The sequence below is a fragment of the Festucalex cinctus genome, chromosome 6 (assembly GCF_051991245.1).
Source record: "Festucalex cinctus isolate MCC-2025b chromosome 6, RoL_Fcin_1.0, whole genome shotgun sequence".
NCBI lineage: Eukaryota > Metazoa > Chordata > Actinopteri > Syngnathiformes > Syngnathidae > Festucalex > Festucalex cinctus.
The window spans coordinates 8600220-8623369 of NC_135416.1; the positions used below are offsets into that span (position 1 = coordinate 8600220).

The 23150-nt window shown below is 39.7% G+C and overlaps 1 protein-coding gene across 8 annotated transcripts in view; it reads left to right on the top strand.

The window, feature by feature from the left end:
• myh10 (myosin, heavy chain 10, non-muscle) overlaps positions 1–22258 on the top strand; it is a 42497-nt gene extending 20239 nt beyond the window's left edge. For 4 of the 8 annotated variants that reach the window (XM_077523403.1, XM_077523405.1, XM_077523404.1 and 1 more), the window contains 37 exons: positions 2295–2387; positions 2569–2632; positions 2713–2811; positions 3120–3263; positions 3430–3525; positions 4220–4338; positions 4777–4929; positions 5026–5199; positions 5288–5461; positions 6411–6525; positions 6669–6731; positions 8553–8746; positions 8904–9025; positions 9095–9164; positions 9245–9405; positions 9893–10001; positions 10096–10227; positions 10323–10529; positions 10609–10746; positions 10917–11040; positions 11669–11840; positions 12624–12836; positions 12935–13079; positions 13162–13368; positions 13471–13575; positions 13978–14130; positions 14211–14459; positions 14555–14767; positions 15989–16363; positions 16447–16575; positions 16897–16985; positions 17059–17182; positions 17473–17562; positions 17680–17798; positions 17880–17988; positions 19082–19254; positions 19323–22258. In XM_077523403.1, the coding sequence (XP_077379529.1) occupies positions 2295–2387; positions 2569–2632; positions 2713–2811; positions 3120–3263; positions 3430–3525; positions 4220–4338; positions 4777–4929; positions 5026–5199; positions 5288–5461; positions 6411–6525; positions 6669–6731; positions 8553–8746; positions 8904–9025; positions 9095–9164; positions 9245–9405; positions 9893–10001; positions 10096–10227; positions 10323–10529; positions 10609–10746; positions 10917–11040; positions 11669–11840; positions 12624–12836; positions 12935–13079; positions 13162–13368; positions 13471–13575; positions 13978–14130; positions 14211–14459; positions 14555–14767; positions 15989–16363; positions 16447–16575; positions 16897–16985; positions 17059–17182; positions 17473–17562; positions 17680–17798; positions 17880–17988; positions 19082–19254; positions 19323–19464 (5358 nt within the window). In that variant the 3' untranslated portion in view covers positions 19465–22258. Of the gene's footprint in view, positions 1–2294; positions 2388–2568; positions 2633–2712; positions 2812–3119; positions 3264–3429; positions 3526–4219; positions 4339–4776; positions 4930–5025; positions 5200–5287; positions 5462–6410; positions 6526–6668; positions 6732–8552; positions 8747–8903; positions 9026–9094; positions 9165–9244; positions 9406–9892; positions 10002–10095; positions 10228–10322; positions 10530–10608; positions 10747–10916; positions 11041–11668; positions 11841–12623; positions 12837–12934; positions 13080–13161; positions 13369–13470; positions 13576–13977; positions 14131–14210; positions 14460–14554; positions 14768–15988; positions 16364–16446; positions 16576–16896; positions 16986–17058; positions 17183–17472; positions 17563–17679; positions 17799–17879; positions 17989–19081; positions 19259–19322 lie in introns of those variants that run through there. The other 4 variants (XM_077523407.1, XM_077523408.1, XM_077523409.1 and 1 more) reach the window with 2 other exon arrangements.
• Positions 22259–23150: the final 892 nt, after the last annotated feature.

Consider the following 23150-nt stretch of genomic DNA (forward strand, 5'->3'; position numbering starts at 1 on the left):
ATAAGATTTTTGATATTTACACAATATTTGGCGCAAATAGTTTGCCCGATGGTGTAAGAATATGTGGTCAAGCAGCGCAAAATGCACGCCCAGTTACTGCTTTGCTGTTTTTCTTTTGTTTTATGGCCTTTGTTTTATGTTTATCATATTTACATTTACTTTAATTAGGACTGGCAATACTGTGTTAGCATATGGAAGTTAATATAAAATCCATTGGCAGGTTCTGACTGGCATACAAATTCGTGTTATGTAGCTGTTATGGGAAAGAAGTTTGTCCAAAAAGAATTTCAGGACTTGAAGTCAGGTCATTTTAGTAAGGAGAATGGTAAACGATATTGTTTTCTGGATGAATTCAGATGATTTCCAAGTTTTCCCCCACATCAAATTGGTGTCTTGACCAGATTTAAGTGCTTTGTATAAGGAGTGGCCTTTTACTTGCTTTTGAGACAAGTGAACATTTTTTTGTGACCTAAAGCAGATGTTTTACCACTGAATACACATCCTCAACTGGAAAGATTTAGTGGGGCAGGTTGACTGATCCTCTTTGACTCTTCTCAATCTGTCCAGTCTTCTTCGCACCCTGCCAAAAATGCCTGTGTTGCGGGGAGACACAAAGTTGTAGCTAAGGCAGCGATATGCAGAAAATGATCCAATAATTAGAGGGCCTCAGAAAGAGTGTCTGTACAATTCAGTAGCAGCTGCGCAACAATTGGAGTCACTTGTGGAGGCTGGCCATAGTCAGACACACTACTAACTCCCATTGCGTCAGAAATGTGGGTCAGCTAAAGTGGACCCCCTCTGGGCTTTATAATCGGCTTCTTTTTTTTTGTGTGCGTGTGGTTGTTTTTGTGGCCAAAAGACCAACTCACATTTGAGTGGAGGTTTCCAATTCACAATCCCAATCTGCACCACATGATTACTATGTGTTTAAATAAAAACAGATAACTGGACTTTTAGTCAGTGTCACACACTTCAGTCCAGCTGCTCAAAGACTCAATTAAAAAGCAGGAAGTCTGACATCACACGCCTGAATGCTGATCCCCCAGTGTTCCCCTTTGTGGAAAAATGGCCCCTTTGCGCTTCTGCAGCTATTCTTGAAATTTGGCAAAAATATTTCCCAGAAAAATGCCTCTCCCTCAGCATTTTTTTTTTTTATTCTCTGGTTAGGATTTAGCTCACAATGTGGCTTTAGATGGAAACAGTAAATGGGCCACATGTTTTAACAGCTGCACAAATAGTATATTTATTTATTTAGCTTCTCAAAAGTGTCCAGTTCGACTGCCTGTTCATGGAAAAATTCTCTTTTGTCTCTAGGAGAGCGCCAGAAAAGCATTTCACAAGATAGCCTCTTGACATTTATCTCATCCATTTGCTACATACTAGATAAGAAGTGCAGATAACTCACAAAAAAAAAAAACTTTAAAAAGACGAATTTTTTCTTTCTCCCTTGAATTATACCCAGTGTCAACAAACAACGTGGCATTTATGTAAATAGCGATCAGCTTTTTATCAATACAGTATTGTGCCGTTTCACTAAAATTACAAAAATATTTTAAAACTATTACAAGTAGTTACTATTTATTAGAAGTTTTGGAAAATATATTTAAAGTTGAATCATTTTAATACAAACGTTTTGTTTTGAGCTTGACTAATTTTAAAATTTTTAAGTATTTGTTGTCTTTTCAAGGTTTGTTTTTGAAATTTCTTCTTTGAGAAACAAGCAATTTCTAAGAAATAAAAACTGTTACCAAATCAGCAATTAGCATCTGCTAGTCATAAATGAAAAATGCAAAAAAAATTTCCAGTCAGTTTGATGAATATTTTATTTTTATTTTAAATTGGAGTTTATTTTCAATACAATTTCATTTTACCTCTATTCTATGCCAAAAGTCAAAATATGCTTCAAATTGAGTTAAAAGTCGAGTAAGTCACGTAGGTATGTATCCAGAATGCAGTATGCTATGGTGTGCACTTAGTGTTTGACATTTATTAATAATTTCTGCCCCCCCCCCCAATCCCCCCACCCACCCTTTACTGCTATCATAATCTATCCAGCTTTGTTTTGTCTACTTACACGTTGTCACTGTGTCTGTCTGGTCTGTATGAAACACATGCTCTCCAGATGTTTGCTATCTTGTCTGCATGGAGCTTTTTTATTTTTTTTATTTTTATTTTTTTAACTTGGAATATCAATGACGCACAATTACTTTCTAATTATTTGTGCTTGTTGTTAGTTGAAATTGTAAAGTGTTGACAAATGTTTACTGAAACACTCCTTGTTTTTTTCCCCACAGGGTGAACTTGAACGTCAGCTTTTGCAAGCCAACCCCATCCTCGAATCATTTGGGAATGCGAAAACTGTGAAAAATGACAACTCATCACGTTTTGTAAGTGCAGGATAATTATTATTATTTCAAATCAATTATAAATGTCAACAGGTTGTCATCCCCTATTGAATCATAACAGTTCTGCTGTTTAGATGCCTTAGCAGCAACAGCATGTTAGAAATTGATGAGTATACTGTGGCATAGCTTGAGCACTTCCTGAACCATCTATTTTCTATTGCAGGGGAAATTCATCCGCATCAACTTTGATGTCACTGGCTATATTGTTGGGGCCAACATTGAAACATGTATCCTTTTTTTTATTATCATTTGTTAGAAGGAAATTAAACGTGAAATGTTTTTCCCCCCTTGACCTATTGGCTGTCAGATTTATTGGAGAAATCCAGAGCTATCCGCCAAGCCAAAGATGAACGCACCTTCCACATTTTTTACCAGCTGTTGGCTGGAGCCGGAGAACACCTCAAATGTAAGTATGCAACATGGATGCTCTTTCTTTTACCCCTCTTCCTTGAAGTATACATAATTTGGCTACTATACCCAGTCATCTTTGTGTTACGCATATAATTGTATTCTTTTTTTTTTAACTGTTTGGGGAAGGCCCTTTTCTTTTCAAGTCCTACAAATGTCCTACAAGTCCTACAAACTCATCCAAGCACACTTGGATGAGTTTGATGTGGACGAAGTTGAGAGCCCAGACCGAACTCATGCCAGTTTTTGGCACCCCCCTTGTGTCCATGCTTCTGAAGGCTTATGGTTGTATTCTTATGTCCATAGCTGACTTGCTTTTGGAGGGATTTAACAACTACCGATTCCTGTCAAATGGCAACATCCCCATCCCGGGCCAGCAGGATAAAGACAACTTCCATGAGACAATGGAGGCCATGCACATTATGAGCTTCTCCCATGAGGAGATTCTGGGTATGTGGTGACTATGAACAGTACATAGACAATGGATAAATGAGCAATTTAATGATGTGCCAAATTAAATATTGGGTAGCATGGTAGCCTGGAGGTTAGCACATCTGCCTCACATTTCTGATGTTTGCTCAAAGTGTCTCTTTCTATTGGATTCTCATTTTTCCAGCCATGTTGAAAGTGGTGTCCTCGGTTCTTCAGTTTGGGAACATTATCTTTAAGAAGGAAAGGAACACCGACCAGGCCTCCATGCCTGATAATACAGGTAAAACATTTCTCCAAATATCAAGGGTTAATTAATGTAAATTTGATAAACTGGTTTCATATCTTTATTCATTCAATCCAAATCTCAATTATTGTGCTAATTATGAACGTATTTTTTACTCATACAGTCAAATATTAGGCTGCTTCAAGTGAAACTTTTTTTGATTTTTGTTTGTTTTCCATTAACTACATTAAACACTTTTGTTCAAAACTGCATCATTTGAAACACAGCATTTTATTATGCTTTCCTGTTATTTTCCCCTAACACTTGTCAACTGTTATAGGCATTGAAATACATGGGGCCCAGTTCCTCCACATGTGGCTGTGCATAGTTGCCCCTTTAAGAGGGAGAGGGAGTGACAGTGGGAGACTCAGCCATGAGTGCCAATGCTGCAGTTTGGCAAAAATATTCCCAAATGTGACTAGCGGGATCCAGGACGAGGGAATGTTATTTCTAGAAGAGGCTTGCTGTCTGATCTAGACAGCTTCTTGGGTCTTTCCATGAGCTCCGGACTGTTCCATTATATTTTAGACAAATGGAGAAAGCTGTCACACTATTTCAGGAAAAACTTAGATTTAAATCAATAATTGATTGACATCTTTGTTATTATATGTCAATGTGTCAAACAGTACTGCAGAAGAGCTATATATTTGTTTTGTTTTTTTAAATTCCTGACCTTGATTCAATTTCCCAGCCGCTCAGAAGCTGTGTCACCTGTTGGGCATGAATGTCATGGAGTTCACCAGAGCCATCCTCTCTCCAAGGATCAAAGTGGGAAGAGACTATGTCCAGAAAGCCCAAACCAAAGAGCAGGTTGTTCTTCTATAGCTGCTGGTTTCTTCATTATAGCACCACTAAAAACCCAATATTTTGGGGGGAAATGTAGTCAATTGTTCTTGTAAAAATGGTGAGTTTTATAAACATGCCTTATTTCAACTATTAGAATTTTCCAACCAAAACAGCAGCACCTATGAATTGAATTGAAGTGCAGGAACTTAACACATGTTGTAAATGAGTCCCCTGCGTACTATTAAAGATTATCTTAACGTCATTTTCTAGAGTGCAACACAACTTTTACATCCAGACTGCCTCATATTGGCTTTTTTACTTTCACAATATAGTCCTCTTTTTATATTGTTATAAACTCCATTTTCACTTGCCAAAAGGTGTAATAGAGAATACTGATAATATAGTTGAACAAGTAAATCACTAGTTGTTGTACTGTCCTCACCACTTTGGTCCTTGCACCAGGCGGACTTTGCCGTGGAGGCCCTGGCTAAAGCAACATACGAGCGTCTCTTCCGTTGGCTGGTCCATCGTATTAACAAAGCTCTGGACAGGACCAAAAGACAAGGGGCTTCCTTCATTGGCATCTTGGACATTGCCGGCTTTGAGATTTTCCAGGTTTGACTCCTTTCATTGTTGTATTATGGATGTCCGGATGTTATATCCAGTTATGTGTCAAAGAAATGCTAATGGTTTCTCCCCTTTTCTTAACAGCTCAACTCTTTCGAGCAGCTCTGTATCAACTATACCAACGAGAAGCTGCAGCAGCTCTTCAACCACACCATGTTCATCCTTGAGCAGGAAGAGTACCAGAGAGAAGGAATCGAGTGGAGCTTCATCGACTTCGGCCTCGACCTGCAGCCCTGCATCGACCTCATTGAGAGGCCGGTCAGTAGTGAAATTAAATTCTCATGTTGGTTCTATAATGCTAAAAAATGTCATGTGAATGCTTGAAGTTGTGTTGCTGTTCCTCCAGGCTAACCCTCCAGGGGTGTTAGCTCTACTGGATGAGGAGTGCTGGTTCCCCAAGGCCACAGACAAGACCTTTGTGGACAAGCTGATCCAGGAACAGGGAACACACACAAAGTTCCAGAAACCGCGCCAGCTGAAAGATAAAGCAGACTTCTGCATCATCCACTATGCTGGAAGGGTACGTTTGATAGATTTATCATAGGTGTGTTTTTGGAGCATTTCCATTTGTTTAATAAATGCTTGTTGAGGGCCAGACTTACTTTAGTGATGCCGTGTAGGACCTTAATTATTTATTTTCCTCCATAATCATCTACAAGTGGAAAGATGGTTCTGGTCAGAGATGATCTGATGCAAGCTTCTCCTGTGGTAGAATTTGAGATAAAATTACTGCTTGTGGCATTATGCAACAGAACACAGAATCTATCACACAGAGACCTGCTGAGGAGGACATCTGCTTAGCATTACAGGGACTGCGCCTTACACAACTATCATTGAAAACCGCAAAGATTTGCAATTTTGTGCGGTGGGTGGAATGAATGCTGAAACCACATCGCCAAATGTTCAATATTAGGTATGCGCAAAATAAATGATCTGCTCTGAACTGAAGAGTTTAGTACAATCCGTGCATAATGGCCATCCGAAATCTTTCCTGGCAATGTCAAAAATGTCTTGCTTTTCTACACTTGACTGTCTCATTCTAAAGATTGAGTTCCCTCAAGCATGTCAACAGTGCTTTACATAACGTGTCTTTATCTTTTATATCACCTTTAGCAGAGACAATATGTTAGCTTTACAGTATTTGAGGTCAAATGAAGCCAAAGTGTCCATTTATAAAATTGTACATCATCCATTAATTGTAGCCATCATTTATTTAATTATTTATTTATTTATTTATCCATTTATTTATTTATTTTACTCCATTAGTATCATAGGTTATATTGAGCTGATCTTAGGCAAGAGGTGGGGTACATCCTGGAATAGATGCCATGTATCGAATCACTTTAAGGGCAATACATATTATTATTATTATTAGTAGTAGTAGTAGTAGTAGTAGTAGTAGTAGTAGTATTTTTAATTTCAAATACACCATTGCAGTTTTGACACAATACTATGGTCTCCTTCCTCAGGTGGACTACAAGGCAGACGAGTGGTTAATGAAGAACATGGACCCCCTCAATGACAACGTGGCCACACTTCTGCATCAGTCCACTGACAAATTTGTGGCGGAGCTGTGGAAAGACGGTGAGTCATTTCAAGCGCATCTGAACAATTCACCTTTTAAGCGCTTCACTTACACCAGCTAGCAGCGGCTGGGTCTGCCTCGCTGAGCTGATTTCTATGACTTCTTTAACATCCCTCCTCCCCTCTCTGTCTCTGTGTTATAGAGATTCAGACCATTCAAAGGGCTTCATTCTATGACAATGTCACTAGTCTGGATGAGCCAGCAGGTGAATTGTAGTGTCATAGCAGACCTGGGCCAAAATAGTAGTTGCAATTATAACAATATGCTCAAGTGACAAACAAAGCAGGTTGGCGTGACAGCCTGTCAGTACATTTTAGCCCAGATCTGATGGATCTATGTGTCATGCTTCAGACACTGTCGCCATTTGCTTCCGGGCTGCATGGCTCCATGTCTTGGCCATAAGCAGTAGCACTAAGCCCTGAGCTAGGCTAGTGTATAGCTAGCTGCCTTTAATGGAACTAGTGTACTTTGTGCGCTCATATAGGTCTTGTGATTGGTATATTTTTAAACAAGCTTTTAGGGTGTGCTGTTTTTTTGAAGTTATGTTGTGTCCCTGCTCCCATAGTGTTTTAACAATAAATGAAGTAAATTAAGGTCTCTACTGAGTTAACATTTAATCACATCGATTTCCCCGCCTTATCCCTAGTAGCAGCCAATTGAAAGCAGATGCCGTTCGTGGTGTTTGTGTTGGCGATGAGCTGAGTGTTGGAATGTTCACACAGCTGGCACACATTGCATTGCTGCAGTCTGCGACTCATTAAAGTCATGAGACCGTAATTCACCCAATGTTAGGTCACAAGAGAATTGAGGTGTCACTTTGGGAAGCTTTATTATAATTTTTATGCTGTGCTGAGTTTATATACTGTAAATTGACTCGATGGTTGGTATTTGTCGTCATGTGATTGAGACAAAGTGCTCCAAATTTCGCAGCTTGGTCTTAATTGTTTGGGGGGGGGTTTCAGTTAAAAGGAATGCTTTTGAGGCAGAGTTCTAATACTGTAGCTCATATTAACAGATAGATCATTGATTTCATACCTCTATTCACACGCCACATCAACCCAAAATTGAACATTTTGAGTCTTTCAGGCTTTGACTCCTTACTGAAAGTCAAGTTTACTTCACACTAGGGGTTGCGCAACTCAAGACCACCACAGCAGTGGATTCTACTGAACATGGTGGGAAATTGTAGTGTTTCTCCAGCACACCTGTGATCCTAATGAGGTTAAGCGGCATAAAAAATGCATGGATGCACCTCTTCATGTGTGGTGCAATAATTCAATGCTCTTTTTCAGTTGAATGGTGAAGGCCGAAAAGTTGTTCAAAATCCTACTTAAACCTTGTCTTTTTCTTGTTTACTGGTTCTACCAAACTTTCCAAAGCTGCAGATGGAGAAATAAGAGATCATTTAAATCAGTTGAGGTGACGGGCTATTTATTATTGCCTCCTCCACACCAGAAACATGTGATTAGCGGCTGGTCAATGCCATGCTGTAAATGTCATTGTGGAGTACTAAAGTTGACTTGTCTGCACAACCACTACTTCCATCCAGGCCTATTATGATAATGATGATTATGATAAATTCTCTATTATGCAACTCTAAAGAGCGCCTGCTAATCGCTTAATATTTTAAAAGTCTAATCAAATAAAAAAAAAAGACCTTTTTGGCACTTACTGTCTAAAGTGTCCAATCAGATTGCTTTGTCACCCCCTTATTCTGTTTATGCATGGTGTCTGGGAATTTCATTCATATTAGTGCAGTTAATTATAATAATGAATGCAATTACTGCAGGCTTACAGAAACTGAAACTGAATGTTAAGAAATAGTGCCAAAGTGAGAGTTAATGCAAGACATAGGATGCCAGTTTGTGTGCCTGCTTCTGTATTTCGGTCACATGTAATGTTCCTGTCATCCATCTGCATCAGGCCTTGTTGTAACTACTCTATATCACCACATCAGTCACCGTTGCTCCCTTCACTCTGTCAAGTCACACTCTTCTAACCAGTTCTCCTCATCTGCGCCCACCAGTGGATCGTATCGTAGGCCTGGACCAGGTGGCAGGCATGAACGAGACAGCCTTTGGCGCCACCTACAAAACGAAGAAGGGCATGTTCAGGACAGTGGGTCAGCTCTACAAGGAGTCACTCACCAAGCTCATGGCCACGCTGAGGAACACCAACCCCAACTTTGTCCGCTGTATCATCCCCAACCACGAAAAACGAGTAAATGCATATTTGAAATCTACAATCCTTGTATTTAGGCGAGTCAAAATATGTTTTCTGTAATGTTTTGTGGATCATTTTGTTTGGCACAAATACAGTTTCAGAAGCCGTTAGAGGTTGTGGTTGCTTTCTTGCTTCATTTTATTTCCTCTTCCAGGCAGGTAAACTGGAGCCTCACTTGGTTCTGGACCAGTTAAGGTGTAATGGTGTCCTGGAGGGGATCCGTATCTGCAGACAGGGCTTCCCCAACCGCATTGTCTTCCAGGAGTTCAGACAGAGGTGACATAAAATCACACTACACTGGTAATACCATTTTTAGTTGACTTTTGTATTCCCTTCTGTTGTCAGATATGAGATCCTCACTCCCAACGCTATCCCCAAAGGCTTCATGGATGGGAAACAAGCTTGTGAGAGAATGGTAATGTGTGTTTACTGGTTGTAATGGTCAGTTATTTGACTGTGATGACGCCGTCACAATTTTCTGCGTTCCTTTGCCAGATTCAAGCCCTAGAGCTGGACCCCAACCTGTTCCGCATTGGGCAAAGTAAGATCTTCTTCAGAACTGGCGTACTGGCTCACTTGGAGGAGGAGCGTGATCTGAAGATCACCGACATCATCATTTACTTCCAGTCTGTGTGCCGTGGATACTTGGCACGCAAGTGAGTAGCGTAATGTCATCTCTTTATGTGTGTGGTGCAGTTTTAAATTAAAGGTAATGTCACATGATCTTACGTCACATAATCGACAATACCTCAATCACTATTAAATGTGAGCCATTAAATACTTATATATATATGTGTATGGAGTATGCAAATGCATGCATGCGTTAAATGCAAGAGTTTATTGTTTTCATCAGAAAAATAACTGTGTATTTTTCTTTCTCAGGGAAAAAAAACAATTACCAGATTATTATGTCTGTCAAACATAAGCTAATGTTTATCATTATTAAATCTCATTATATTCTGGCTCCATTCGATCTGGATGAAACTTTACCCCCTCTTAAGATCCTCTGTCATAGCTCATTGATTTTTACAGGTGATTAATGGTAGAGGTCTGTGCTCTCTAAGTACTCTCTAAGTGATTTTTAAAAGATAACTGGTACCAGCAAGATAGAGTACATGTTAATTTAACTTGTTTTTCTTCTAGGGCATTTGCTAAGAAACAGCAACAGCTCAGCGCCCTGAAGGTTCTCCAAAGGAACTGTGCTGCTTACTTGAAGCTGCGACACTGGCAGTGGTGGAGGCTTTTTACCAAGGTGAGAAAACCCACACCTGCATCTTACAACTGCGACACTTATTGTACTTGGAAGAACACTACATTTTACACCAGCTTCTTTGGTCCCCTATCAGGTGAAGCCTCTTCTGCAGGTAACCAGACAGGAGGAGGAGATGCAAGCCAAAGATGAAGAGCTGGTCAAGGTGAAGGAGAGACAGCTGATGGTGGAAAATGAGCTTGTGGATATGGAGAGGAAACACCAACAGGTTGACATGTTATTTGCTTTGAACAAAAGTTAAAATTGTGCCAATATATATATATTTTTTTAATAGCAGTAAATTGAAAACTTTCCGCTGTGCAGCTCGTGGAGGAGAAGACCATTCTAGCAGAGCAGCTCCAGGCAGAAACAGAACTGTTCGCAGAGGCCGAAGAGATGAGAGCTCGTCTGGCCTCCAGGAAGCAAGAGCTAGAGGAGATCCTCCACGACCTGGAGTCTCGTGTGGAGGAAGAGGAGGAGAGGAACCAGAGTATGCAGAACGAGAAGAAGAAGATGCAGTCGCACATACAGGTTTGTTTTTTTTGTGAGGGATGAGCATTGAAAGCTCGCAGCTGAATTGGTGCTGATCTTCATGTTCTCTTCTGCGCAGGATCTTGAGGAGCAGCTCGATGAGGAGGAAGCTGCACGGCAGAAGCTTCAACTCGACAAGGTGACGGCTGAGGCAAAGATCAAGAAATTAGAAGAAGACATTGTGTTGCTCGAGGACCAAAATACAAAGTTCCACAAGGTGAGTGTTACTGGAGAGAACCTACTGTATCATACGTATGCTTACATCTTTAATGGGACATTTATGGTAGGGGGTTCTTTAATAATAAATAAGTCAAAGCTGACAACATCAAAACTATTTCTTATTAGGAAAGGCCCAGTCTAAATAATGTTTTGTTTTGTACCTGACAGGAGAAAAAGCTCCTGGAGGACAGGATCAACGAAGCAACCGTCATGCTAACAGAGGAGGAGGAGAAAGCAAAGAACCTGGGCAAGCTCAAGAACAAGCAGGAAATGATGATGGTGGATCTGGAGGGTAAGAGAGGCACATGAACAGCATTTACTAATCGTGATTTGTGAGGTTGTTTTTTTTTGTTTTTTTTTCGTTTTGGTTTTTTTTTATGAAGCAAATATAGGCGTTAGGAACATAATAACAGAGGCAATGGTCAAGTCAATTTATTCTTATAGCATCAGTTCACAATAGATTTGATCTCAAGCCACTTTACACATTGAGCAGGTGAAGAAACACAGTCCACATGCGTATATATGTATATGTATATAGACGAAGGAAAGGGGAAACTCCTTCTAAGGAAGAAACCTCAAATAAAACCCAATCTCTATGCAGTGACCATCTGTCTGACAGGTGATTTAAGATGGAGAGACAATAGCAGGACAGAGGGTAGATCAGGACAGAAGAAGGATAGAGGATAGTGAGATTGAGCAGCTGGAGGATTGACGAGAGAGCAATGGGCACAACAACAGACGAATTACCAACAGTAGTAGTCCAATGATGAGAGCAGCAGCGATGATACTCGTACTCCCAACCCTACTGTCCCCAGCCTCACCACATCCGATAAGGTGCAAAACTGTGTTTTTGTGATTTAAAATGTGTGTGTCTAACTACATTGCATGTATCACGTGATAAGTTCTTTGTATTCCTGCAGAGCGTCTGAAGAAGGAAGAGAAAACACGTCAAGAGCTGGAGAAGGCCAAACGTAAGCTGGATGCTGAGACGACAGACCTGCAAGACCAGATTGCTGAGCTTCAGGCACAGATTGAGGAATTGAAGATCCAGTTGGCCAAGAAAGAAGAGGAGCTGCAGGCTTCTTTGGCCAGGTATAATTGCATTTAAATTCATTCACTGCCAACCCTCCCAATTATCCACATTTGGCCGCCAATGGCTGTGAAAGGCTGCGCACCAGTATCACAGAAAATAACTTTTTCTTACTCAATGTTGTCATCTAATAAGATAGAAAAAGCCCCTTTTTTAACATTGCTACATCCATGCATGCATCCCTAAAAATCTATATTCAGTGTTTGTTTTTGTATTATTCTACAAGTAGTTAAATTTACAGCTGCAAAATGAATCAGGGCAGACATGGGGCACCTCTATCTGTTAAGTGACTTTCTACTTTACATGTACTGTATACCGCATACAACCTCTTCCACATGGTGTGTAGTCCATCTCCATGGCAACCGCAGTGAGCCACCGGCAAGGCCTCAAATAGATGTGACAACAAAGACAACGTTGAGATAAATACTGAGCGTGTCAACTGAGCGCGTGCTGTTCTTTATCAGCCGGGGCACACAGAACACACACAGACATAATGCAACGGGATGCAAGCATCTCCCATTCCAGTGAAATTGGTGCTGATGGAGGTGCTCACTCACTGACTGCCAACCAAAGCATTGGTTTACGATATATTGTAATAAATACAGGGAAATCTTCATCTTGTTTGTGGTGTGTGAAACACATCCAACCACAAAGGGGCTTTTCTGAAGTCCATCCCTCCATCCATTTTCTATAGAAAATATATGCATGAATGAAAATACTTGATTCTTGAATTCTGTTGATGTAAATAATTACACATGGATTCAATGTACCCTTTCTCATATCAGAAATGACGAGGAGACAGCGCAGAAGAACAATGCCCTCAAGCAGATCCGGGAGCTGCAGGCCCAACTGGCTGAGCTCCAAGAGGATCTGGAGTCAGAGAAGATGTGCAGAAGTAAAGCTGAAAAACTAAAGAGGGACCTCAGCGAGGAGCTGGAGGCTCTGAAGACGGAGCTAGAGGACACATTGGACACCACCGCCGCCCAGCAGGAACTCAGGTGCTCAATTAATGCTGTTGAACCATGCGAGGAGGAAAGCAACAAAAATCCTGTTTGTCTTTCTAACATAGATTTTTTTTTTTTCATTGTAATATAAGAACCAAGCGAGAACAAGAAGTGGCTGAACTGAAGAAAGCAATTGATGAGGAAAGCAAAAACCATGAGGCTCAAATCCAGGAAATGAGGCAGAGGCACGCCACTGCGCTGGAGGAACTGTCTGAACAACTGGATCAGGCTAAGAGAGTGAGTCGTCTCATAAGTCACTGAAGTCACTGGTCATGTAGACATCACTTAAAACATTACTTTAAATGTTGTTTTTATGCAGTTTAAGTCCAATTTGGAAAAGAACAAGCAGTGTCTAGAAAATGACAACAAAGAGTTGGTGTGTGAGGTGAAGATACTGCAGCAGACCAAGACAGAGTCCGAACACAAGAGGAAGAAGCTGGAGTCTTTGATGCAGGAGTTCGCAGCCAGAACCACTGAGATGGAGCGAGCCAAGGGGGAGATGTCCGACCGTTCCCACAAACTCCAGGTTGACTTCAGCAACAACATTATTTTCATAGCATACAGTCATATATATATATATATTTTTTTTTTTTTTTTTTTGCTGATCTCATTTTATATCCTTCTCTAGATGGAGCTGGACAACGTGTCAACCTTGCTGGAGGAGGCGGAGAAAAAGAGCATCAAACTAACCAAGGATGCTGACAACCTGGGAAGCCAGCTGCAGGATGCACATGTATGAAATACTGCAATGTCAATCTGCACCACATATCACTGGCATCAGGCTGAATCCTCGCATCTCCCCAAGCATCACTTTCCAACACAATCTATGCAAGTAACAGACTCACATGGGAACTGACCAATAGTACAGATTTGTGGAAAACTATTAAATTGACCAACTTTGGCCATGGTTGTCACAACTGTCACAACTGTGACAGTTTGGGAATTGCAAATGGATGATCCTTCAATTTAGAACTGTCTTTGTATCACCTCCAAATACACAACATCTAAGTTAAGAAAGATCTAAATATTCAATTTTTCAAGTGAAGTACAACTTAATGGGCAATTTTTAAAAAAATGGCACAGAACTTGGATGGCAGCAACCTTATATAAGCAATTTTGTGGCTGTGTGGTGCAGGAGTTACTGCAGGAAGAGACTCGCCAGAAGCTGAATCTGGGCAGCCGAGTGCGTCAGCTGGAGGAGGAGAAGAACACCTTGCAGGAGCAGCAGGAGGAGGAGGAAGAGTCTCGGCGCAACTTGGAGAAACAACTGCAGGCGGCCCAGGCTCAGGTATGAGGTGGAGCTTTTACGCTAAGAAAACTTCCAGCACGTGACAATTGTGCATTCAGAATATTCCTCACTTCCTATAGCTGCTTGAGACCAAGAAGAAGCTGGAGGAGGATGTGGGAGCCCTGGAGGGCCTGGAGGAGGTGAAGAGAAAACTCCAGAAAGATGTGGAGCTGTCCAGCCAACGTCTGGAGGAAAAAGCCATAGCCATGGACAAGATGGAGAAGACAAAAAACCGACTCCAGCAGGAGCTGGACGACCTGACGGTGGACCTGGACCATCAGAGGCAGATCGTCTCCAACCTGGAGAAGAAGCAGAAGAAGTTTGACCAGGTTGTCACAATCCACCAACATGTTCCATGAAATAAACAATCCTGCTTTGCTAATGCTTCCAAACGTGACGGCCATGTTTCGATTGTATGCGACAGATGCTTGCTGAGGAGAAGACCGTGTCGTCGCGGTACGCCGAGGAGCGTGACCGTGCGGAGGCCGAGGCCAGGGAAAAGGAGACCAAGGCCTTGTCCATGGCTAGAGCGCTGGAGGAGGCTCTGGAAGCCAAGGAGGAGCTGGAGAGATTCAACAAGCAGCTCCGTGCAGAAATGGAGGACCTGATGAGCTCCAAGGATGATGTTGGAAAGAATGTAAGTGACCCAAACAAACAGTTTTGAATGGGATGGACTAGTAAAGCGGTCTGCAATCTGCAGCTCTGGAACCACAGGTGGCTCTTTAGTCCCTCTCCTGTGGCGCCCTGTGGATCTCTAAAAAAATGGTAGAACTTCATATTTTTTTACATATTTACTTGTAATTTTTTCCGATAAGTTATTATAGACTTCAAATGAGTTAATGCTTTGGATTAAGAAAAAAAAAAAAAGAATTATGTATTGCAAAAAAGAAAAGATTAAATAAGTTTTTAAAAATTGCCTATAAATGTCCATAAAAAGTCCAAAAAGGAATAGGAAAAGCAGAAAATTATTATAAAATGTTAATAAAACAAGAATTGAGAGAGAGAATTTAATTGAAAAAAAAAAAGATGAAAAACAAAATGTTGAAAAAGTAACCTAAAATGTCGCAAAACAACAGAAAGACAGAAAATTAACATAATGTAGTTTTGGAATTGCCAAAAAGTCAGTCAATGTATTAATAATTTAAAAAAAAAAGTCAGAAAAGAGAACATTCAAAAAATATCCAAAAACAAAAGAAGAAATTCCCCAAATTACCATAAAATATTCACAAAATGTCAGAAAATTGCTAGCAAAAAAGGCAGAAAAAATAAAATTAAAATAATAATAATAATAATAATAATAATAATAATAATAATAATAATAATAATGACCATTTAAATGTCCGAAAAAGGAAGACGAGGGGCAGAAAATTACCATATATCCATAAAATTGCCAAAAATAGCATACATTTGACGGAAAGGCAGAAAAATCTAAAAATGTATGAACAATGAAAAATTACAAAAAATAAAAATTAATCAAAGACAAAAGGTAGAAGAAAATGAATGTCAAAGTATTGGATGCTGCATAATTTTGTGTCATGGTGCAGCTCGAATTACTCTTGGGCCCTCAGTACATAATTACAACACTAGCATACTGTTTCCTTGATAACAATCTTTAAATGTTTTCTGGCTCCAGACAGAGTTATTGTTATTTATTTGGCCTAAAATGGCTCTTTTGACAGGAAACGTTGCTGAGCCCTGGACTAGATAAAAGAACGGATATGAGGACCAACTTAGGAAAGAGGGTTTTGTTTGTAGCGTAATGCCTTATCTTTTAATGCGTTTCACAGTACCAGGGCACTGGAAAAAGGTTAAAAAGGAATCTTGAAATATTTGAAAATGTGGCTGTTGCTCCTCACAGGTCCACGAGCTGGAGAAATCCAAACGTACTCTGGAGCAACAGGTGGAGGAGATGCGGACTCAGCTGGAGGAGCTGGAAGATGAGCTGCAGGCCACCGAGGATGCCAAATTGCGCCTGGAGGTCAACATGCAAGCCATGAAGGCCCAGTTTGATCGAGACTTGCAGACCAGGGACGAGCAGGGCGATGAGAAGAAGAGGGCGCTGGTCAAACAGGTGCGTGAAATGGAGGTCGAGCTGGAAGATGAGAGGAAACAGAGGACGCTGGCTGTGGCCTCCAAGAAGAAGCTGGAGTTGGATCTCACCGAGCTGGAGGGACAAATAGAAGCAGCCAACAAAGGCAGGGATGAGGCCATGAAACAACTAAAGAAACTGCAGGTACACACAAACACATGAGTCGTTCACCTTTTTTTTAATTTTTATTTCACAAGTCGGTCTAACTGTTCATCCACTTTTCTTAGGCTCAGATGAAAGACTATCAAAGGGAGCTGGAAGAGGCGCGGACCTCCAGGGACGAGATCTTCGCACAGTCCAAAGAAAACGAGAAGAAACTCAAGAGCCTTGAAGCTGAAATTTTGCAACTACAGGAGGTGCGTGAGAAACTGTATAACCAAACGTTTAGTACGGAGAACCAAAACTACCTACATTAAAAATAAACAAATGACTAAATCAATAAATAAATGGCTAAAAGTGAACATAAAAAGGGATGTAAAAAATATAATTCAAAAATTTAATAAAAAAATAAATGTAATATACAAAAAATTTCAACATTTATTCTTAAATGCATATTTATTTTTTGAATCTTGTTTTTGATTTTTGTATTTATTTAATTTTGGCAGTTCTCCATAGTTTAGGTGCTTGCTAGACTGAAGTCTCCAAGTTTCACGGCTTAAACTTTTGATGTGTGATAGGACCACGCAGCATCCGAGAGAGCACGCCGGCACGCCGAGCAGGAACGAGACGAACTGGCAGACGAAATCTCCAACAGCACTTCCGGAAAGTTAGTGTGAATCGTTTCTCTTTTCCGACTGTTAACGAGGACAAAAGTTTGACGACATCAACGCTTTTGCCAGGTCCATGCTGCTGGAGGAAAAGAGGAGGCTGGAGGCTCAAATCGCGCAGCTGGAGGAGGAGCTGGAAGAGGAGCAAGGCAACACGGAGCTGCTGAACGAGCGCTTCAGAAAGAGCACGCTGCAGGTACGCAGACATTCGGCTTCAGAACGTGGTGCACTCAGCAATAAAAGGCTGATTCTTGTTTATATTTATACTGTTTGTAATTTTTCACTTTATACTCAATTTACGGTGGAGCTAGTAGTTAGCGCATATAAAATACTAATCATGATTTGTCAGGTTTTTTTTTGTTTTTGTTTTTGTTTTTATGAAGCAATTATATAATAAATTACATAGACTGTAGTTGTTGTAATAACAACCGCTGCTTTTCAAAATCATTCCAACTCCACGTGTATGAAACATGCCGATTTCTCCAGGTGGAGAGTCTAAGCACGGAGCTGGCTGCAGAACGCGGCGCCTCCCAAAAGAGCGAGAACGCTCGGCAACAGATGGAGCGTCAGAACAAGGTCCTACAGACATCTTCAAAACATTTTGCTGCCATTCGTTCGTTAATATCGACCATTACGTCAGATGCCTTGAACACAGTAAGCCTCGCTTGTAAAATTTTTATTTGCCCCACCCAGGAGCTGAAAGCCAAACTAGCAGAGCTGGAAGGCTCGGTCAAGTCCAAGTTCAAGGCTTCCATCACAGCTCTGGAAGCTAAAATCCTGCAGCTGGAGGAGCAGCTAGAGCAGGAAGCAAAGTAAGTGCTAACAAACGTTCTCAAAAACAAACCAATCCAATTCTTCTCACCTTTCACCTTGTTGTCGGTGGTCATCTTCAGAGAGAGAGCGGCGGCCAATAAGATAGTCCGACGCACAGAGAAGAAGCTGAAGGAGGTGATGATGCAGGTGGAGGACGAACGTCGCCATGCCGACCAGTACAAGGAGCAGGTGAGTGCGGGCGGGGCCACGCCGGCAGGGAACACTTTGTTATGATGTTGCTTGTGAAGCGGGGTCAGCAACCTTGACTGTCAAAAAAAAAGAAGCCTTTTTAGGCCAAATAAATAACAACAAAATCTGTCTGGAGCTGCAAAACATTTGAATATTGTGATATTGTGTATTAATGTTAGCCTCATATACTGGGGGGGCCAAGAACTAATTAAAGCTGCACCATAACAGGAAAATATGCTCATCCAAAACTGTACTTTGAGATTCATTTTAGTCTACCTTCCATCTTTTGTGTTTGGATTGTTATTATTTTTTTTTATTTACTTTTATTCATTTTTTGGACATTTTATGGCTATTTTATTGACTGTGTAAATTTTATAGTAATTTTCAGGATTTTGTCTTTTTGTTTTTGGACATTTTATAGTTACTCTTTGGACGTTTTCTTTTATGCCTTTTTTAAAATTAATTTTCTGACTTTTTTGGGGGTGCAGTTTTGTGTACTTGTACATTCCATGGTAAATTTCGGGATTTCGTCTTTTGATTTTGGGTATTTATTTTAGTTACGTTTTAAACATTTTATTTCTGTGTTTGTTTGTTTTTCTTGTTTGTTTTTTTTTAAATCCAATTTCTGACGTTTTTTTCTCAACTTTGTGTACATTTTAAGGTAATTTTCAGAATTTCCTCTTTTGTTTTGGGGCATTTTATAGTTACTTTTTGGATGTTTTCTTTTATGCTTTTTTTTTTTTTTTTTTTTTTTTAAATAAACAATGTTCTGACTATTTTTGGGCAATTCCAAAGACCAGTTTTAAAAAGTTTTCATCTCCCTTTCATCTGTGTTTTTCTGACAACTTAATTTTTTAAAATATTTTTATTTATTATATTTTTATTAACCTTTTTTTTCTAAATCGGAAATTCATTTGAATAATATATTTTTTTAAAGAGATCCACAGGAGAGATACTAAAGAGGCTCTTCAGCCGCAGGTTGCAGAAAGAAAAGACAAAATACAGCTTAACTTTCCGTCCCTATGGGAAACCACGTGTACTTTATACGATGGTGATGATTACTCTGACCGTGGTGGTGCGTATGTGCGTGCAGATGGACAAAAGCAACTCGCGCATGAAGCAGCTGAAGCGTCAGCTGGAGGAGGCGGAGGAGGAGGCCACCAAGGCCAACGCCTCGCGCAGGAAGCTGCAGAGGGAGCTGGACGACGCCAGCGAAGCCAGCGAGGGCCTCAGCCGCGAGATCAGCAGCCTCAAGAACAGACTCAGGTAACACGCACGCAGAGGGGGCGGGACTTTGGTCACGTGACTTGACTCACACAGTGCGTTGCGCTCAGGCGAGGCGGCCCCGTCGGCTTCTCGTCCTCGGGCCGCTCGGGCCACCACAACCTGAACGTGGACGGCGCCTCCGCGGACCGCTCGGACGACGACGCCGACAGCCGCACCAGCGACTTCAACGACGTCGCCAACGTGGAGTGAACCATCACGCTCGCTCTCTGACGGACTCCAAATGAAGCAGCACATCTGCCCCGCCGCAGCGGTACCTTGACTTACGAGTGGGCCAAGTTTTTTGGTTAGCAGCAACTGTTGCGAGCAAAGAATGACGCAAGTAAATGTCTTTGGATGCTACAAGGTGGTGGCAAAGCACTTCTTAAAATAAGGAGGATCATAGAACATTAACACCATGCATCTCACATTACATAAATGACCGTGATCAGGCAATTACTCAACACAAACAAGCCACCTTCACATAAAATTAGCAAACATGCTAGCACAAACTGATGTGAGGTCACACAAGAGCAAACAAACGTGCACTAGCACTTTCACTTTACATAAACACTCGCTAAAGTCTTTTTTTTTTTTTTTTTTTTTTTTTTTTTCTGCATTTTACGCACCAATTGCAACAGCAAGTTCACGGGCCATTAGTGGCATCTTCAAGGACGGTCAGCTCAACAGGAACGTCTCGACACGATTGGAAAAACACAAGCAATGAATTCACCCGAACACCAACATTCACTATATTGTGGATAGGTAAAAAAATAATAATTATAAATTGCCACATTTGCAAAATCAGCAGTTCACTTTACACAAAAAAATGGTGTGCAACTCCCAACTTGGTTTTATTAAAAAAAAATTAAAAAAAATCAGATAAAAACATACAAAAAAAGAGACTGAATTATGCAGTACAAATGCATATTAGTGCTTTCATTTTCCATTTTTTATACAGGTGTTAAGCCTTATGTACTGTACATTGCAAATGTTCTCATGAAAATATGCTTCTTAATAAGATATCAGAAATTTGAGTTACTAAGGTCCTCAAGTATTGAATTAAACTTTTAAGTCAAGGTACCGCTGCCTTTTTTTTTTTTTTTGCTTCTAATTTGTAAGCCCAGGTGAAGTGACACGTCCCTCTTTCCTTTAAAGCGAGGCATCATGTGCACAAGAGGCAAACGGACATTCGCCTTTTTTTACTCCAGCGTCCTCCACGTATGTCGCTTACAAAGTGCTTTTTTGGGAGGCGGGCGCACTCACCACTTTTATCGTCATCAAGTTTGTCAAAAGCTAATAAGCCGACTTGCAGAGGAACGGAATGCGAAGACGATGACGGCACGGTGATGACAACTTGTCAACACGTGGCGAGGAAACGGACTGCCGTGATGTCAAAATGGAGGAAAGAACATGTTTGAAAGCTTAGTTTTTTTTCAGCATTCAAATCACACAGAATGACTGGAAGATTATTGAGAAAAGAAAAAAAAACATATTTAGTCTCATTTGGAAAGCCAGTTGAGCATTTATTCCATATCCTTGATATCCAGTTTAAGGTCCATATACTTGTACTTATGAGTGAGGTGCACTAGTAGGATGACTATTGTACTAGTAGTAACATTTTACCACACTACTGTTAAGTGGTTCTACTATTGTGGAGAAATGTCATATAGTATAGATTTGTACTTGTAACAGGTAGTTGTCCTAGTAGTGCGGTATGGACCTTAAGATAATTTAGTGCGAATGTAGTGCTGAACAGTTCTGAAAAATAATCTAATTTGTGACTGCTTTTTAACTAATTTTCTCCCAAAAATGTATAAATATGTTTTATTTTAAATGTTTTACGTGTCCCAAAGACGTATTTATACGTTTTTATGTTTTGTTTTGTTTTGTTTTTTTTATGCTAGCACATACAGAAGGCTTTGATGCAGGATCTCAACTGCAGAGAACAGGTGAAACAATGGTAGTAATTACAAAAACGGCCAGAAGGTGGCAGTAGTATAAGAGATTAACCAGGGTCATGTTGAAAACAAGCTGTTTCCTCACAGTTCGAAACAGATTTGTGAATAATGATCAAATTTAGCTATATTCTAATGCTAATTGCTGCAAAACGGAAACAGATAGAAATATACTTTTTTTTTTTTTCCAAATGAAAGAAGAGACTTTAATGTTTCTTTTGGTAGGGTCCATGTTTTTATAGCAAAAGAACACAATATTCTGTGGGCCTTGCAGAATCTGTCAAAATCCAGTTGGGAGCGAAGGGGGTTGCTTCAATGAAAATGGCGGCGAGTGACTGAGTTAGTATGAGATATTTTTTTAAGATCTCTTCCCCTGTATTTCTAAACAAACACAAGAAAGACAAATGCAGCATAAATTAATATGCAAGTCAGTTTATTTATCTACTTTATTTAGTGTCGTTAGAACGACCTTTTAAATGTTCAGGGACAACTTCACAAAATTGTACTAAACAAGTGTGGCATAAAAATATGTCAGTAAATAATAAATCAGATTAGCACAATAATGCAAACAAATCAACAATATGAAATAAATGCTCAACTGGCTTTCCATCATCTCATATAAAGTGCACATCATCTCCTTTTATGTGAAATGAACGATTCAACGTATGTTTCTTTAAAAGTGCCTTAGACACTAAATAAGAACATAAACGGCCGCACCATTTTCGCTGCAAAAGCTAACCAGATACGAATCCAACACTTGTTACTGTTTTGTTGCTGTGCTTCATATCCTAACGGTACAGTATGTGACGATGCATTACTGCCACTCTTCATTCTACTTCACACGCACTCTGGCTCCAAATCATATTAAGTTTCAAGTTATTATTGTACAGGATATTTTTCATTTGGTTGGAAGCTTTAACGGCCTCAAGTAGTTGATTAACATCCAGTTAATTATAATTATGATGGTGATGATTGTCATTATTATTATTATCCAGCAGGCATTCCACTAAAAATATTTCCAGTGTTATTTCTTGTATACTTGGATTTCTAGACAGTTATCATTTTTGCTTTTTTTTTTTTTTTTTTTTTTTTTTTTTAAATAAGGAAAATAAAGCATATTCATTGTAACTTTTTCAATTGTTCCATCCTTTCAATATTTTAGCTGAGATGTTTAGTGTAAAATTTTGATAATAATGAGCATCTTTTTTCCTACCAAGAAGAAGGATGTACAAGACACTCAGATGACTTTTTAAGGCACAATTTTTATAAACCACAATGCATTGTTTTAAACTTTTTTTTTGTTTTATTTTGTTAAAGAAAAAAATGCCTTACTACACGGTCGTTTAAAAGCAGGCGCACGTTACACTTTGAAGGGAAAGTGTGCAAAAAAAAACAACTTTCCATCACTTCAAGAACATTTTGTTTATATTGTCATATAGTAATCACTAACTACATTTTTTTATTTTTTTAAATGACCATGTAAGCCGGGTTTTTTTTTGTTGTTGTTGTTTTTTTGTTTGTTTTTTTAACGATGTATAGTAAGGCGTGTTTTTGAAAAACAACCATGGCTTGTTTTTAACAACCATAAAGCGTTTGGGGGTTTTTTTTTTTTAATGAGCATGTATAATAAGGCATTTTTTTTTTTTTTTTTTTTTTTGAACGACCATGTGTAGTAAGGCCTTTAAAAAAATAAAATAAAATAAAAAAACTAGGCGTTTTTGAAAAACAACCATGTATAGTAAGGCTTGTTTTGAAAGACCATGTATAATAAGGTTTTTTTTTTTTTTTTTTTTTTTTTTTGAACGACCATGTATAGTAAGGCCTTCTGAAAAAAAAAAAAAAAAAAAACCTAAGGTATATTTGAAAAACATGTATAGTAAGGATTTTTTTTATTTTTTTTTTTTTTTTTAACGATGTATAGTAAGGCGTGTCTTTGAAAAA